The 13,293-nt window shown below is 34.9% G+C and overlaps 1 protein-coding gene across 1 annotated transcript in view; it reads left to right on the top strand.

Annotated features, from left to right (window-relative positions):
* CCDC18 (coiled-coil domain containing 18) overlaps positions 1–13,293 on the top strand; it is a 116,574-nt gene that overhangs the window by 24,298 nt on the left and 78,983 nt on the right. Inside the window, exons 13-18 of the mRNA XM_012730030.1 lie at positions 423–643; positions 1,760–1,870; positions 3,963–4,094; positions 6,384–6,518; positions 6,677–6,754; positions 8,734–8,850. Coding sequence (XP_012585484.1) covers positions 423–643; positions 1,760–1,870; positions 3,963–4,094; positions 6,384–6,518; positions 6,677–6,754; positions 8,734–8,850 — 794 coding nt within the window. The remainder of the gene's footprint in view (positions 1–422; positions 644–1,759; positions 1,871–3,962; positions 4,095–6,383; positions 6,519–6,676; positions 6,755–8,733; positions 8,851–13,293) is intronic.

Below are 13,293 nucleotides of genomic sequence, written 5' to 3'. Positions count from 1 at the left end.
GAGTTGATTTTTGTGACTGGAGTGAGGCAGTGATCTAGTTTCATTTTTTTGCATGTAGCTTCCCAGTTTTCCCAGCACCACTTGCTGAACATATTTAATGATATATCTTTTTAACAATTACTGTTTTTACAATGATTTTTATCAAAAAAAAGGGGGGGGAGGGATTTGTAAAGGCAAAGAGGGCTTTTTCTGGAATAGTCCAGAAAAGCAAGGGATTCAGAAGAATTTATTACCTTTTCATTAATTGAGAGTATCTTACCATGTACCTTTATTATGTTTTCTTTAATGTATATCTTATTCTCTATCACCTTTCTTTAGATTAAAAACTAATCTTTGTTTTTGATTAAATTTTTCAGCATTGAAATAGGTTTTTATTCTTGAAGTTTTACACAGAACAATTTCTCTTTTATATTTACCTACAGAAAGTATAAAAAATCAAAATCAACATACTGTACATAAGCAATATGAAAAAGAAAGACAAAGACTTGTTTCTGGAATAGAAGAACTACGAACTAAGTTGATACAAATAGAAGCTGAGAATTCTGATTTGAAAGTTAATATGGCCCACAGAACTAGTCAGTTTCAGCTGATTCAAGAGGAGCTGCTAGAAAAAGCTTCAAACTCTAGCAAACTTGAAAGTGAAGTAAGCTTGAATTAGCTATTTATAGGTATTGAAAATGAGACAAAAAATGTATTGAGGGGTTTGTCCAGGTTTATACATTTGAAATAATTAATGGTACAATACATTACAAATTTTTAAAAAATTATATTTGGAAAGCTTTGGATTTTTTTAACCTTGTGTTTTAAATTGTTAAAAGTCAGAAAATACTTTATAGTCGCTATTGGGTCTCAAGTTGGGTGAAACCTACACTACATTGTATTCTGTTGATCTTTTCAAAATATAATGTGGTATGACTAATATACCTTTGTAAGTAGAGAACTTGGATTATGTATTTGGAAAAAAAGGAGTGGTAACACTGGATTTCAAATTCTAGCAATCAACACAACTACTTGAGAATCCTGTTAAAAATTATAAATTTATGGATCCTATTCAGAAATTCAGATTCGATAGGGAATACTGCTGAAGAATCTGTATTTTTAAACAACTGTATATGAATCTGATGCGTATCTGCTGTGGGTTATAGTCTATAAAGTAAATTGAAATGTGTTTTGTGAATATCTGGTGAGAGAACAGTGATACCTCATGAGGTAATTGTGGACTAGAACCACAATTATATGTATACTCAGTGTTCAAACCAGAGACTGCAACTGAGTATGAGGGCACTTTTTAAATGTCTGACTTCTCACCTTAAACTCCACAGCTAAGATTAAGGAAAAGCCCTGTAGGATAGGAACTTAACTAAGTAATGGAAAAGGAGATTTAGCCCATGTGATTTATAGCTATTAGCTTATGTAGAAGATTGTCAAGTCCTGACTAATAACTTTTAAATTATAAAATTAACATAGTTTTGTTGAAAATACAAAAAGGGACAGTAGGAAACAAATAATTAACAATAATTCTACCACCAAAAATATCTTTTACTAATATTTTATTATACTAATTTTAGAATTAACAGCAACTTTTAAAAAAATGGGTTAGTGTGCAATCTTATTTAGACATAGGGATCTGAATTAATATGTGTTACACACAGATGAGCATATACCTAGTCTTATACCTAGTTTCCTTCACCTTGTGTTTTGTTCTGAAATGTCACTTTGTTAAAGTTATTTTTAAAATATTTTTTCCATTATGTTTCAGATGACAAAGAAATGTTCACAACTTTTAACTCTAGAGAAACAGCTGGAAGAAAAAATAGTTGCCTATTCGTCTATAGCTGCAAAAAATGCAGAGCTAGAACAGGAGCTTATGGTAAAAATTACCTTTTTGGGCTACAAATTAACTATGACATCATGTTTGTTTTAGTATCATCATCATAAAATATACCAAAAGGAAAACATACATGTTTACTCGTTTGTCGCCTATATTTTAAAATTGTCTTTTATGGTAACTTTTAATCTAATTTAAAATTTTTTATAATAGAATGGAAGGAAACAGTAGTTCTTTGATACACTTCTCAGTATTTATGAATAATTTGCCTTCTTTTTTTTAATTCTGAAATTCCTACTATTTTTTTTGTTTGTTTTTTAATTTGGGGGTTATATTTTTCCTCTTCCTTTATTCTATGTGTTCCACTCACCTTTCATCAAACCACCCAAGACAATAATCCATCTTTGTCCTTTACTCTTCACCTCCTTCCTTCTCCCTACCATTTCCTGTTGTTTTTTTGCCTGTGTATGTTTTGGGGTATTTATATTCCATAAATGAGTGAAACCATCTGTTACCTCTTTTTCACTTTCTGGGTTATTTCACGTAACAATCACCTTAATGTCCATCAATTTTGTTCCAGATGTCTCTATTTCATCTTTTTTTCTGCGTCTTTATCCATTTGACTAATGGAATAGTACTTAGTTTGGTTCCCTGACTTGGTTATTGTGGAAAGTGCTGCTATGAATGTAGGGGTATATAAACTTCTCATGTAAGAGTTTTCATGGTTTATCATATCTAACAGAGATATTGCTGGATCATATGAAATTTCCATTTTTCTTTTCTTTTGTTTAAAGAGTTTATTTATTTATGCATACAAGAACTGGGGTATAGGCCAAAGGTGCCGGGGGGGGGGGTGAGAGGATTCACCAGAGTAGGGAGCAGAACAGGCAGATTGACTGAAATACACTGCTGAGGGGAGCAATGGGTAGAACAGGAGAGGTCTGCCAGGCCATATGGGTCGCCTTCCTGGCCGGGGATTGAACTCATGATGTAGAAGGGCCCCCATTTTTATTTTCTTATGAAATCTCCATGCTGTTTTTCATAGAAGTTACACCAACCTGCATACCCACCAACTGAATGAGAGTTCCTTTAAACCAATCCTTGCCAATTTTTGTTGTTTCCATTCTTTTTGATATGGGTCATTTTCACAGGTATGAGTGAAATGATATGTCATTGTGGGATTTTTTTTTAAAAAAAGATTTTATTTATTTATTTTGTATAGAAGAACTGGAGTATAGGCCTAGGGAAAGAAGTTGACCAGGTGAAGTGAAAGGATTCACCAGAGGCAGAATGGGAAGCAGAACAGGCAGATCCACCAAAATACACTGCTGAGGGGTTCTGTAGGTTAAACAGGAGAGACTACTGCACCACGTGGGTTAACTTCCTGGTCAGGGATCAAACTCAGGCTTTTGTGGTGGTAGCACTGAGATTTAACCTGTAGGCCACCAGCGGTATTGATTTACATTTCCCTCGTCATAATTGATGTACAATTTTTCATATGTCTGTAGGCCATCTGAATACCTTCTTTAGAAAAGTGACTTTTTAGGTCTTATACCCATTTTTTTGATTAGGGTCTTTTTTGTTATTAAATAATTAAATTTAATAGCAAATATTATAAATAAAAATAATATTGTTTATTTTGGAAATAAGCCACTTGTCAGATGTTAATAGAAAAAAAATTTTCCCCATTCTATAGGTTGCCTTTTTGTTTTTGTAATGGTCTCTTTTGAGATACAAAAGTGCTTTAGTTTGATGTAGTTCCACTTGTTCATTTTTGCTTTTGTTTCTCTTACCATTGGAGTTGAGAACCCAAATTCATCTTATGGGAAGATGTTCTATAGTGTGTCCCTATGTTTTCTTTTGAGTACTCTGTGGTTTCAGTTCTTATATCTAGATCTCTAATGCATTTTGAATTAATATTTGTGTATGGATTAAATAGGGGTACAGTTTTTCTCAATTTTGTACATTTTTTTCTAAATAGCTTTTATTTTTTATAAACATTTAAATATTTAATAGTTAAATATATTAATTTCTGTGATTCATTAGAGTAGGACAGATTTAATGGCTTTACTAATGTATCTTTTTGTAAAACTAGTTCTCAGTTTAAGTCAATTAACATGTTTTTGTATTGTAGGAAAAGAATGAAAAGATAAGAAGTCTAGAAACCAATGTCAATACAGAGCATGAGAAAATTTGTTTAGCTTTTGAAAAGGCAAAGAAAATTCATCTTGAACAGCATAAAGAAATGGAAAAACAGATTGAAAGAGTAAGATATTATTTGTTTTTGTAAGTAGGTATAATGCATATTTAGATACAAATGTTGAAAAGAACCTTAAATATCACTAGCCCATCTTTTCTCTTTAGAACCCATGAAGATTTAAAAAAAAAAAAGCATAATTTTTTTAGTGCTGTAAAATTCTATGTTGTCCTCATAGAATTCTGTTGCCAGCAAGTAAATTCTTTAAGATATATAAAAGCATTATTAATCAAAGGACAGCTTAGAGAACTTGTGACCAACAAACTTGTTCTATAATCACTTCTGCTAAATATTGAAGAATGACTGTCTTTAGGGGGAGCATTTGGGAAATTGTTTTGAGTTGCTAATTGAATTCCTTTTTTTCCCTGAAACAACATTTTTACATGAAGAAATATTGAGGGATTCAAGTTCATGTGGAGAAAGTAACTGGTAGAAATAGTAGGAGAACTAGAAGTGGAAACTGAGGATATGAATTGTTGTTATCTCTCGATAAAATTGGAATGATAAGGAATTGCATATTGATGAGCAAAAAAAGTAATTTTGTGAAATGGGATCTAATCTCTGTGAAGACTACAAACATCTTTGAGATGACAATAAAGAATTTAGAATTATCAGTTGGTAAAGCAGTTGAAGGATTTGAGAGACTTAATTCCAATTTTGAAAAATAGTTCTACTCTGCATAAAATGCTCAAAGAGTATCCCATGCTATAGAGAAGTTCCTTTTGTGAAAGGAAGAATCTTATTTTGTCTTTTTTTTTTTTTTAAAGATTTATTTATTTGTACATACAGAACTGGGGTACAGGCCAGAGGCTCGGGCAGTGAGAGGCTTCACCAGACACAGAGTGGGGAACAGAACAGGCAGATCTACGAAGTACACCACTGAGGGGAGCAGTGGGCGGGTCAGGAGAGGTCTGCCACACCATGTGGTCACCTCCGGGGCAGGCGGGAATCGAACTCATGCGGAAGCGGCTTTAGATTATCAGTGCTGTGCTTTAACCCGCTGTGCCACCAGGGAGGGCCTTATTTTGTGTTATTTTGAGGAATTGCCAGAGCCATCCCAACCCTCAGAGACATCACCCAGTCAGTCAGTAGTTACCAACTTTAAGATAAGATCCTCCACCAGCACAAAGATTATGTTTAGCTAAAACAACAGCATATTTTAAATTAAGGTAAATGCACTGTTTTGGGGGGCATAATGCTACTGCATATTTTAATACATATGTACAAACACACATAACAACAATGTGATATTTTGTCTTTTGGAAATTTGAGAATTTTAATAATTGATGATGTAGGGGGAGTGAGAATCTTATGCATTCTAATGAAAAGAAAGACTTTTCTATACTTTAAAGAGAAATGTTTAATGAATTTGGAAATGTGCATACTCTGCAAGGGGGAAGTCCACTTCTTGATGGACTGTTCTAAATGAACTCTATAGGGGCCTCCCTGTTGGCAGGGCTTAAGTCTCAGTGCCATGACCTCTATGGCCTGAGTTTGATCCCTGGCCAGAGAGCTAACCAAATGGTGCAGCAGACCTCTTCTATCTGGCAGGATGCTCCTTTTAGCAGCAAGTTTGAGTAAGTCCACCTATTCTGTTCCCCACTCTGTTTCTAGTGAATCCTCTCACCCTCCGCACCTCCAGCCTACACCCCAGTTCTTCTATACACCCACACAAACACACACACAAAACTATATGAACTCTATAAATATATAAAGATAAATGTTCAAAGGATGTTTTTGTCATAGTAGTGAAAATGCAGAATATCTAGTTGTTTATGAGTTAAATATACAAATTGTAATTTGTTGTCATAATAGTGAACTGTACAGTCTTATAAATGAACTAGATCCATATACATATAGATAGATACATAAGTTTATATCCATAGATAAATATCTAAAACATACACACAAAACTCTAAAACAATATTAAGTCAGCAGAAGGTTGCCAAACTTGCAGATATATTGCTTTCTATATAAATTTTCAAAACAACTTTACCTCATACATTCTTGGATCTGCACATGTGGTAAAAGAACAAAAGAAATGTCGAATAATAAAAACGTACCAGAGAAAGATACAGATCAGCTTTAGTATAGTATTGGCGAGAAGGAAAGAGATAAGGCATGAGCATGTGATTTCATTTATTTTCTAATAGGAGGGAAACTGAAGGAAATTTGGCAAAAATGCAAAAATCTGTAATTTATATGGTAATTTAACATAGTACTCGATTCTTCTGTATTTAAAATATTTTAAAAATTCTTAAATTTAATGTGAAAAAAAAGTCCTGTTTTTATGTTTAGCTTGAATCCCAACTAGAAGAAAAAGACCAACAATTTAAGGAACAAGAAAAGACTATGGCTATGTTGCAGCAAGATATAGTATGTAAACAACACCATCTTGAATCACTAGACAGACTCTTGACGGAAAGCAAAGTGGTAAATCCTCCTTGTAAAAGTATTGTTTAGAAGTTCACTTATGTTTTAAGTTTGTTTGTCATACCTTTAATTTTAATCAAATCAAAAAAATTTTTAACATAGTATATTACTGCTGCTAAAATACTTTGCATACACTATTTAACAATCTATGTTTTCAGGAAATGGAAAAGGAAAACATGAAGAAAGATGAAGCTTTAAAAACATTACAGAACCAAGTATCTGAAGAAACCATCAAGGCTAGTATACTAATTCTTAAACATATAAATTTTTTTTTCTTTGTGGAAACTTTCCTGTGGCTTTTTTACTTTTCAAATTGAGGAAGTTATTATATAAAATCAAGAGTTAAAGATCTTACCTGAATCAGTAAACTTAGTCTCTATAAATATATTTTCTTAAATGTGAATTATGATCTTTTATTTAATAGTTGATGATATAGTTGCAGATTTTCTGGACCTTTTTTTAAAAGATTTTTTTATGTATACATACAGAACTGGGGTAGGCCAGAGGTGAGAGGGGGGTGAGAGGATTCACCAGAAACAGTGGGGAGCACAACAGACAAAGTGTACTGAAATACACTGCTGAGGGGTGCACTAGGTAGGTCAGGAGAGGTCTGCTGCACCATGTGGGTCAGCTCCCTGGTCGGGGAAAATATCAAACTTGTGCTGCAATGGTTATGATTTTTACCCATTGTGCAACCAGGGAAGGCCCAAGTTTTAGAAGATGTTTCACTCATTCAAAGCAGAAGCAGCCATTGCATAAGTTTTTTTTTTTTTTACTTAGCTAACTAAAACATTTAAATTTTCTTAGTGGTTTTGGCATTATTCACAATACTCACACCATAGTGTCATTAGCATAATGTAACATTTTGTACTCAGTTTACTATTTTTCTTTATCAGGGAAGCTTAAAGAGCAGCCTTAAATACTACTTTTCTCTTTTGGAAAATGTTTTGAGGTGTTTCACCTGTAGGTTCTTCACAGTAGGCCCAATCTATCATACCAATTTTATCTCCTAGTACTGATCTCCTACAAATTCACACTACCAATATCCTAAACTTTTGCTGACTTCTCCTTTTCCTCTTTCATAGTGACTTGTCTCTGCTTTGTCTACTTTGTCTTAGTGCAATGCCCTTTACTTGTTTCATATATTTTTTATTCTTTTTTTATTTTTATTAATATAATAGTTTATTTTACATCATTTTGTGCCTTTTTCCATCTCAGTTTTTTTTTTTTTTAAAGATTTATTTATTCATACAGAACTGGGGTACAGGCCAGAGATGTGGAGGGTGAGAGGATTCACCAGAGACAGAGTGGGGAGCAGAACAGGCAGATAGACAAAGTACACTGCTGAGGGGAGCAGCGGGCGGGTCAGGAGAGGTCTGCCGCGCCATGTGGATCTCCTCCGGGGCAGGCAGGAATCGAACTGATACTGAAGTGGCTTTAGCTTCTTAGTGCAGTGCTTTAACCCGCTGCGCCACCAGGGAGGGCCCCATCTCAGTTTTAATCCCCATGGGCTTCCCGTCACCAAATCACCCATGTGCCATCACCATAGGCCAGTACACTTAACCCTCCGCCCCCCCCCCATTTTTGATCCCACACCCTACTCCACCCCCATAAAATGTCTATGGTATATAGTTTGTTCATTATTATTTCCCCCCCCCCGGTCCTTTATGCTACTGCTATGTTTCATATATTCTTTATTAAGAACTCCAGTCTGGGCCCTCCCTGATGGCGCAACGAGTTAGGATGCTACACTGCAAGTTAGCTGCACCCACCTCAGTGCAAGTTCGATCCCTGGACCTGGAGGTATCCACATGGCATGGCAGACCTCTCCTGACCTTCCCTGCTGCTCCCCTCAGCAGTGTACTTTGTCGATCTACCTGTTCTGCTCCCTACTCTGCCTCTGGTGAATCCTCTCACCACCCCTGCACCTCTGGCCTATACCCCAGTTCTATATGCATAAATAAAAAAACTGAAAAAAAAAAAAAAGAACTCCAGTCTGAGGGTTTCTACTTTGATTCCCTTGTTTGTAGTGGAAAATTAGTCTCCTAAATAAATCCCTTTTTTGATAGTATCTTATGTCCCAAATTACTGTATATATTGTCTGTTTGAGCAGTGGAGTAAAATTAAGAATAAATCTTTAAAATATTGAGCACCTATGAAGCACTCATTAACACTAGTTGATTTTTCCTTTTTCTCTTTTTTTTTTCCTGCTTAGGTCAGACAACTGGATTCAGCGTTAGAAATTTGTAAGGAAGAACTTGCCTTGCATTTAAATCAATTGGAAGGAAATAAGGAAACATTTGAAAAACAGATGAAAAAGAAATCTGAAGAGGTAAGCATTTCTTTTAAGTATAACTTACTTTTCAAGTGACTTCTTTTGAGATTTTCTTTATTTTCAAGCTAATTTATAAGTACATCTTTAAGTACCTGATGTAAAAAATCTTTTCAACAAAATATAAATTCCAATTTCCTATTCCTTCAAAAACAGTCCTTATTTCAATGGAATATAATATATAACACCTTAAAATTTGTATCCTTTTATCTATTTTTAGGACATCAGATTAAGTTATTAATCTCACAGGGTAATTTTAAATTAAAATGAATAACACTTAGAATGTTGTTTTATATTTAGTGGTATAAAATTCTTTGTATTGTTTCTATTATGTTTTTGTTCCTTTTAAATATCTGAAGGATTGAGAATTAGGCTTAGAAATTCAACTTTTTTTTATTGAAATGAGTTTCCAGATACTATCAATAGGTAGAAGACTTCTTGAGTTATTTTACTTAATTCTGTTAGTAGCTATCACTTTGTTTTCAACATAATAGAGACACACTAAATATTTGCTCATGATGAAAATCTTAAGAGAAGAACTCTATTTTTTTGTTGGAATTTATGTTTTTATAAAGATTTATTTATTTATGTATAAGAGCTGGGGTGTAGGCCAGAGATGCAGGGGTGGGGGAGCATGGTGAGAGGCTTCACCAGGGACAAGTGGGAGTAGAACAGGTGGATGTACTGAAATACACTGCTGACTCCTCAGCAGGCAGAACAAGGAGAGGTCTGCCAGCCATGGGAATTAGCTCCCTGGCTGGCCAGGGATCAAACTCTTACTGCAGTGACTGACAGTAGCTTGATAGTGCTGTCTTTAACCCCACACCACTAGGGAGGCCCTATAAGTTTAAAATCTTATATTCATGTTTAGAAATAGTATCCAATAGTTCTTCATCAAACTTGACTTGAATTTGTTTCAGAAAGTTCCAAGCAGGGGGAATTTTATACAGAGAACTGTATACACATGTTGTAGAAGAATAGAGAAGCCTGGGCCCACCCTAGTAGCACAATGGGTTTAAAGCACAGCACTGTGAAGCTATCTGCAGCCACTGTGGCATAGCATGGCACAGCCACTCTATGCACAGCAATGCACAGCATGACATGAGTTCGACCCCCAGCCAGGGAAGTGACCCACATGGCACAGCAGGCCTCTCCTGTCTTGTCCACTGCTCCCCTCAGCTGTGTATTTCAGTAGATCTGCCTGTTCTGTTCCCCACTCTATCTCTGGTGGGTCTTCTCACCGTTCTGACCTATACCCCAGATCTGTATGCATAAATAAATAAATCTTTAAAAAAAAGAAAAGAAAAGAAAATTGAGTCCTGGGCTGTTCCCAAATCACACCCTAGTTAATTAAATGGCCCCAGAGCATAGTGGTAGAAAGTTAGCTAGTTGTAAAAACTGCCTGATAATTATCCACCACAAAATCCTAATACTCCTTTGAGGTTTTGCCTTAGGCAGAAATACTTTTCCAGATGTTGAAATAAGTACAACTTATATTTAAAATAATAGTGACTTTGGGGTCCTAAGTTATTTTGAAAATATTTTAATCTTATAAAGTGACAAAGTGTGTGTTAATGTAAATTTACACTGTCAGTGTGACAGAAGAAAATAAACACAAAATAAATGTGAATAACCTAAATGTTTTCTACATGAAATACTTATTAAATTATTTTACTGAGAAATGAGTTTTTTCAAATTAATGAATTTAGGTTTTTGAGAAGTTGGCTTTGTATCAGCAACTTTTATCAGTTTGTATATACATTAATACTAGAAAAACTTAATTGTAGACTTTATAATATAGATTCTTCTTCACTATTATGAAATAAATCCTTGAGGCCTCCCACTGTGGCCTAACTTTAGTTCCCAACCAAATAGCTAAACTACATATGGCACAGCAGATCTTTCCTGTCTCACCTGCTGCTCCCCTTAGCAGTGTATTTCAGTAAATCTGCCTGGTTTGCTGCCCACTCTGTCTCTAGTGAATCCTCTTACCACCCCCGTACCTCAGGCCTACACTGCAGTTCTATGCAAAAATAAATTTAAAGACTTTAAAAAATAATAAATCCTTTAGGAAAGCTATTTCTTTAACTATAATGTCTTTATATAATGTAACAACCATTTAGCTTATTTTTATCTTTAGATACAGTTTATTTTTGTGAATTAATATTTATGGTATAACTAACAGATGCTTCAATATTTATAGTTGAAATTATTTTACTGGTGGGTAGATCACTAAAATAAATATTTTTATTGTTACTATGTGGTATTCTTTCCTTAGTATTTTAGTTAGGTCTTACCTTTTTTTCCTTCTGTTTTGTCTTATTTTAATATATTGTCCATTTTTCTCCCCAAATAGAAAATTAAGTATAAGATAGAGTGTTTTGGGCCCTTCCTGTTGGCACAGTGGGTTAAAGCACAGAACTAAAAAGCTAAAGTCACTTCAGCATGAGTTCGATCCCCACCCTGGACGTGACCCACATGGTGAGGCAGAGCTCTCCTCACCCACCCACTACTCCCCTTAGCACTGTGCTTCCTCAGTCAGCCTGTTCTGCTCCCCACTGTCTCTGGTGAATCCTCCCACTGCCCCTGCACCTCTGGCCTTTACCCCAGTTTTGTATACATAAATAAATCTTTTTTAAAAAAAAAAGAAAAAAGATAGGGTGCTTCAGTAAAGACAACAAGAAAATAGTATTAAAATTATCTTGCAACTAGGTCAGTTCTATAAACTATTACTATATACTACTTTTATAGTTCTATATACTACTTATAGTTTTCTATTTACTACTGCAGGAGTATAATCTACAGTTTTCTCAGAAGATAGCAGGGAAAACATGATACTGATACATAGTTGCACTAATTAAATTATTTTCATGCAGATAAAATTAAAGTAGATTAGCAGTAAAAAAGGTCTATAATAAAATAATGGAATTAGATATCAGTTGGTTGTCTGTGATATCTAGAGTTTTATCCTATGATACCCAACTCTGAATATTCTTATGAGCGAAGAGTGTTTGCCTGTCATGATAATGCTGATTGTTCAATTGCTAACTGGAAAAAAGAACTAAGTTAGAGTCTTTTCTGCTCTTAACACTCTTAAAACTCCTTTCTCCAAAATGTTATTTATTGAAAAAATTCTTTACTAAAGGAATGTTATTATTATTCATTTTTAAAAAGTTTTATATTAACTACTTAAGAACTCTTAAAGAAAATTTACCTACAATCTACTCTCTAATACTTCTCATTTTTCTATTTGCCTGCTAGTTTTTCAAGATTATATTAGTGAAATGTAATTTTTAAAAACTATTTTATTTATTTATGCATACAAGAACTGGGGTAGAGGTGTAGGGGACAAGAGGATTCCCCAGAGTCAGAGTGGGGAACAGAACAAGTGGATTTGTAACAGGGTGGTCCCCAGGAAAAGGGGAAGTTCCAGGTCCCTTGCCCCACCAAGGAGGGTGGAGCTGAGCAGAGAAAAGGAGAGAAAGGAAGGAACCTGGAGAAGAAGGAAGCAAGATGGAGACCTGAGGAAGCCACATGGAGCAAAGGGAGATGTATGAAGAAACCATGTTTATTTCTTGGCCCTGGACTGGTTGACTATGGCAGTGTTTATATTGATTTTGATTTTGCTCTTTTCTTCCCAGACTTGTCTGGCCATTTCTTACTCTTTTCTATGGGTCCCAGCCAGAAGATACTTTAGTCTAGTGGCAGGCATTCAGGCCTTGCTTTGGATCAATCTCTTTTGGGTGGCCTTTTGCCCATGAGGGGATGGGTAACCTCAGGTGTTTGATTTAGAAATTATATTCTTTGTCTTCTGTACTGTATACTCACTGTATTAAAGTCCCTTTTCATTAAAGTCTTACGTGTTTCCTCTTGATGCAGTGGATGGCAGAACCTATTTAGAGCAGACAGGTTTGGGGGTTTGGTGGTGCTCTCTCCCTCCCCTGTGACAGCTTGACTGAAATACGCTGCTGAGGGGAGCAGTGTGCAGGTCAGGAGAGGTCTGCCATACCATGTGGGTCACCTCCCTGGCAGGAGATCAAATTGTGCTGCAGTGGCTGTGGGATAGCTTCACAGTGCTACACTTTAACCTGTTGCAATACCAGACAGGACCCTGAAATTTAATTTGCAATCTTAGATTTTATCCACTTAATTATATAAAATATTATATTTGTTACTGTCTTCTAAATTATGATTTCAAACAGGTGCATAATTTTTAACTAGATTATATCATTTATTACACCTCTCCCTTTTCAGTACAGATAAAGAACTTCATATATGTCAAATAATTTATTTTGACATATTTTTAGTATTTCTAGGACAGAGGGATTTTTCCCCCCCTTAAAATAGATCAACCAGATAACTTTAAAGGTATCTTTTTTTTAAATAACAGTTTATTTTTACATCATTTTGTACATTTTTATTTTCCATCTCAATTGTAATCCC

The sequence above is a fragment of the Condylura cristata genome, unplaced genomic scaffold (assembly GCF_000260355.1).
Source record: "Condylura cristata isolate star-nosed mole 26May11 unplaced genomic scaffold, ConCri1.0 scaffold00026, whole genome shotgun sequence".
Classification (NCBI taxonomy): Eukaryota; Metazoa; Chordata; class Mammalia; order Eulipotyphla; family Talpidae; genus Condylura; species Condylura cristata.
The sequence above is the reverse complement of the archived record's forward strand: the minus strand, read 5'-3'. Positions and strand labels throughout refer to the sequence as shown.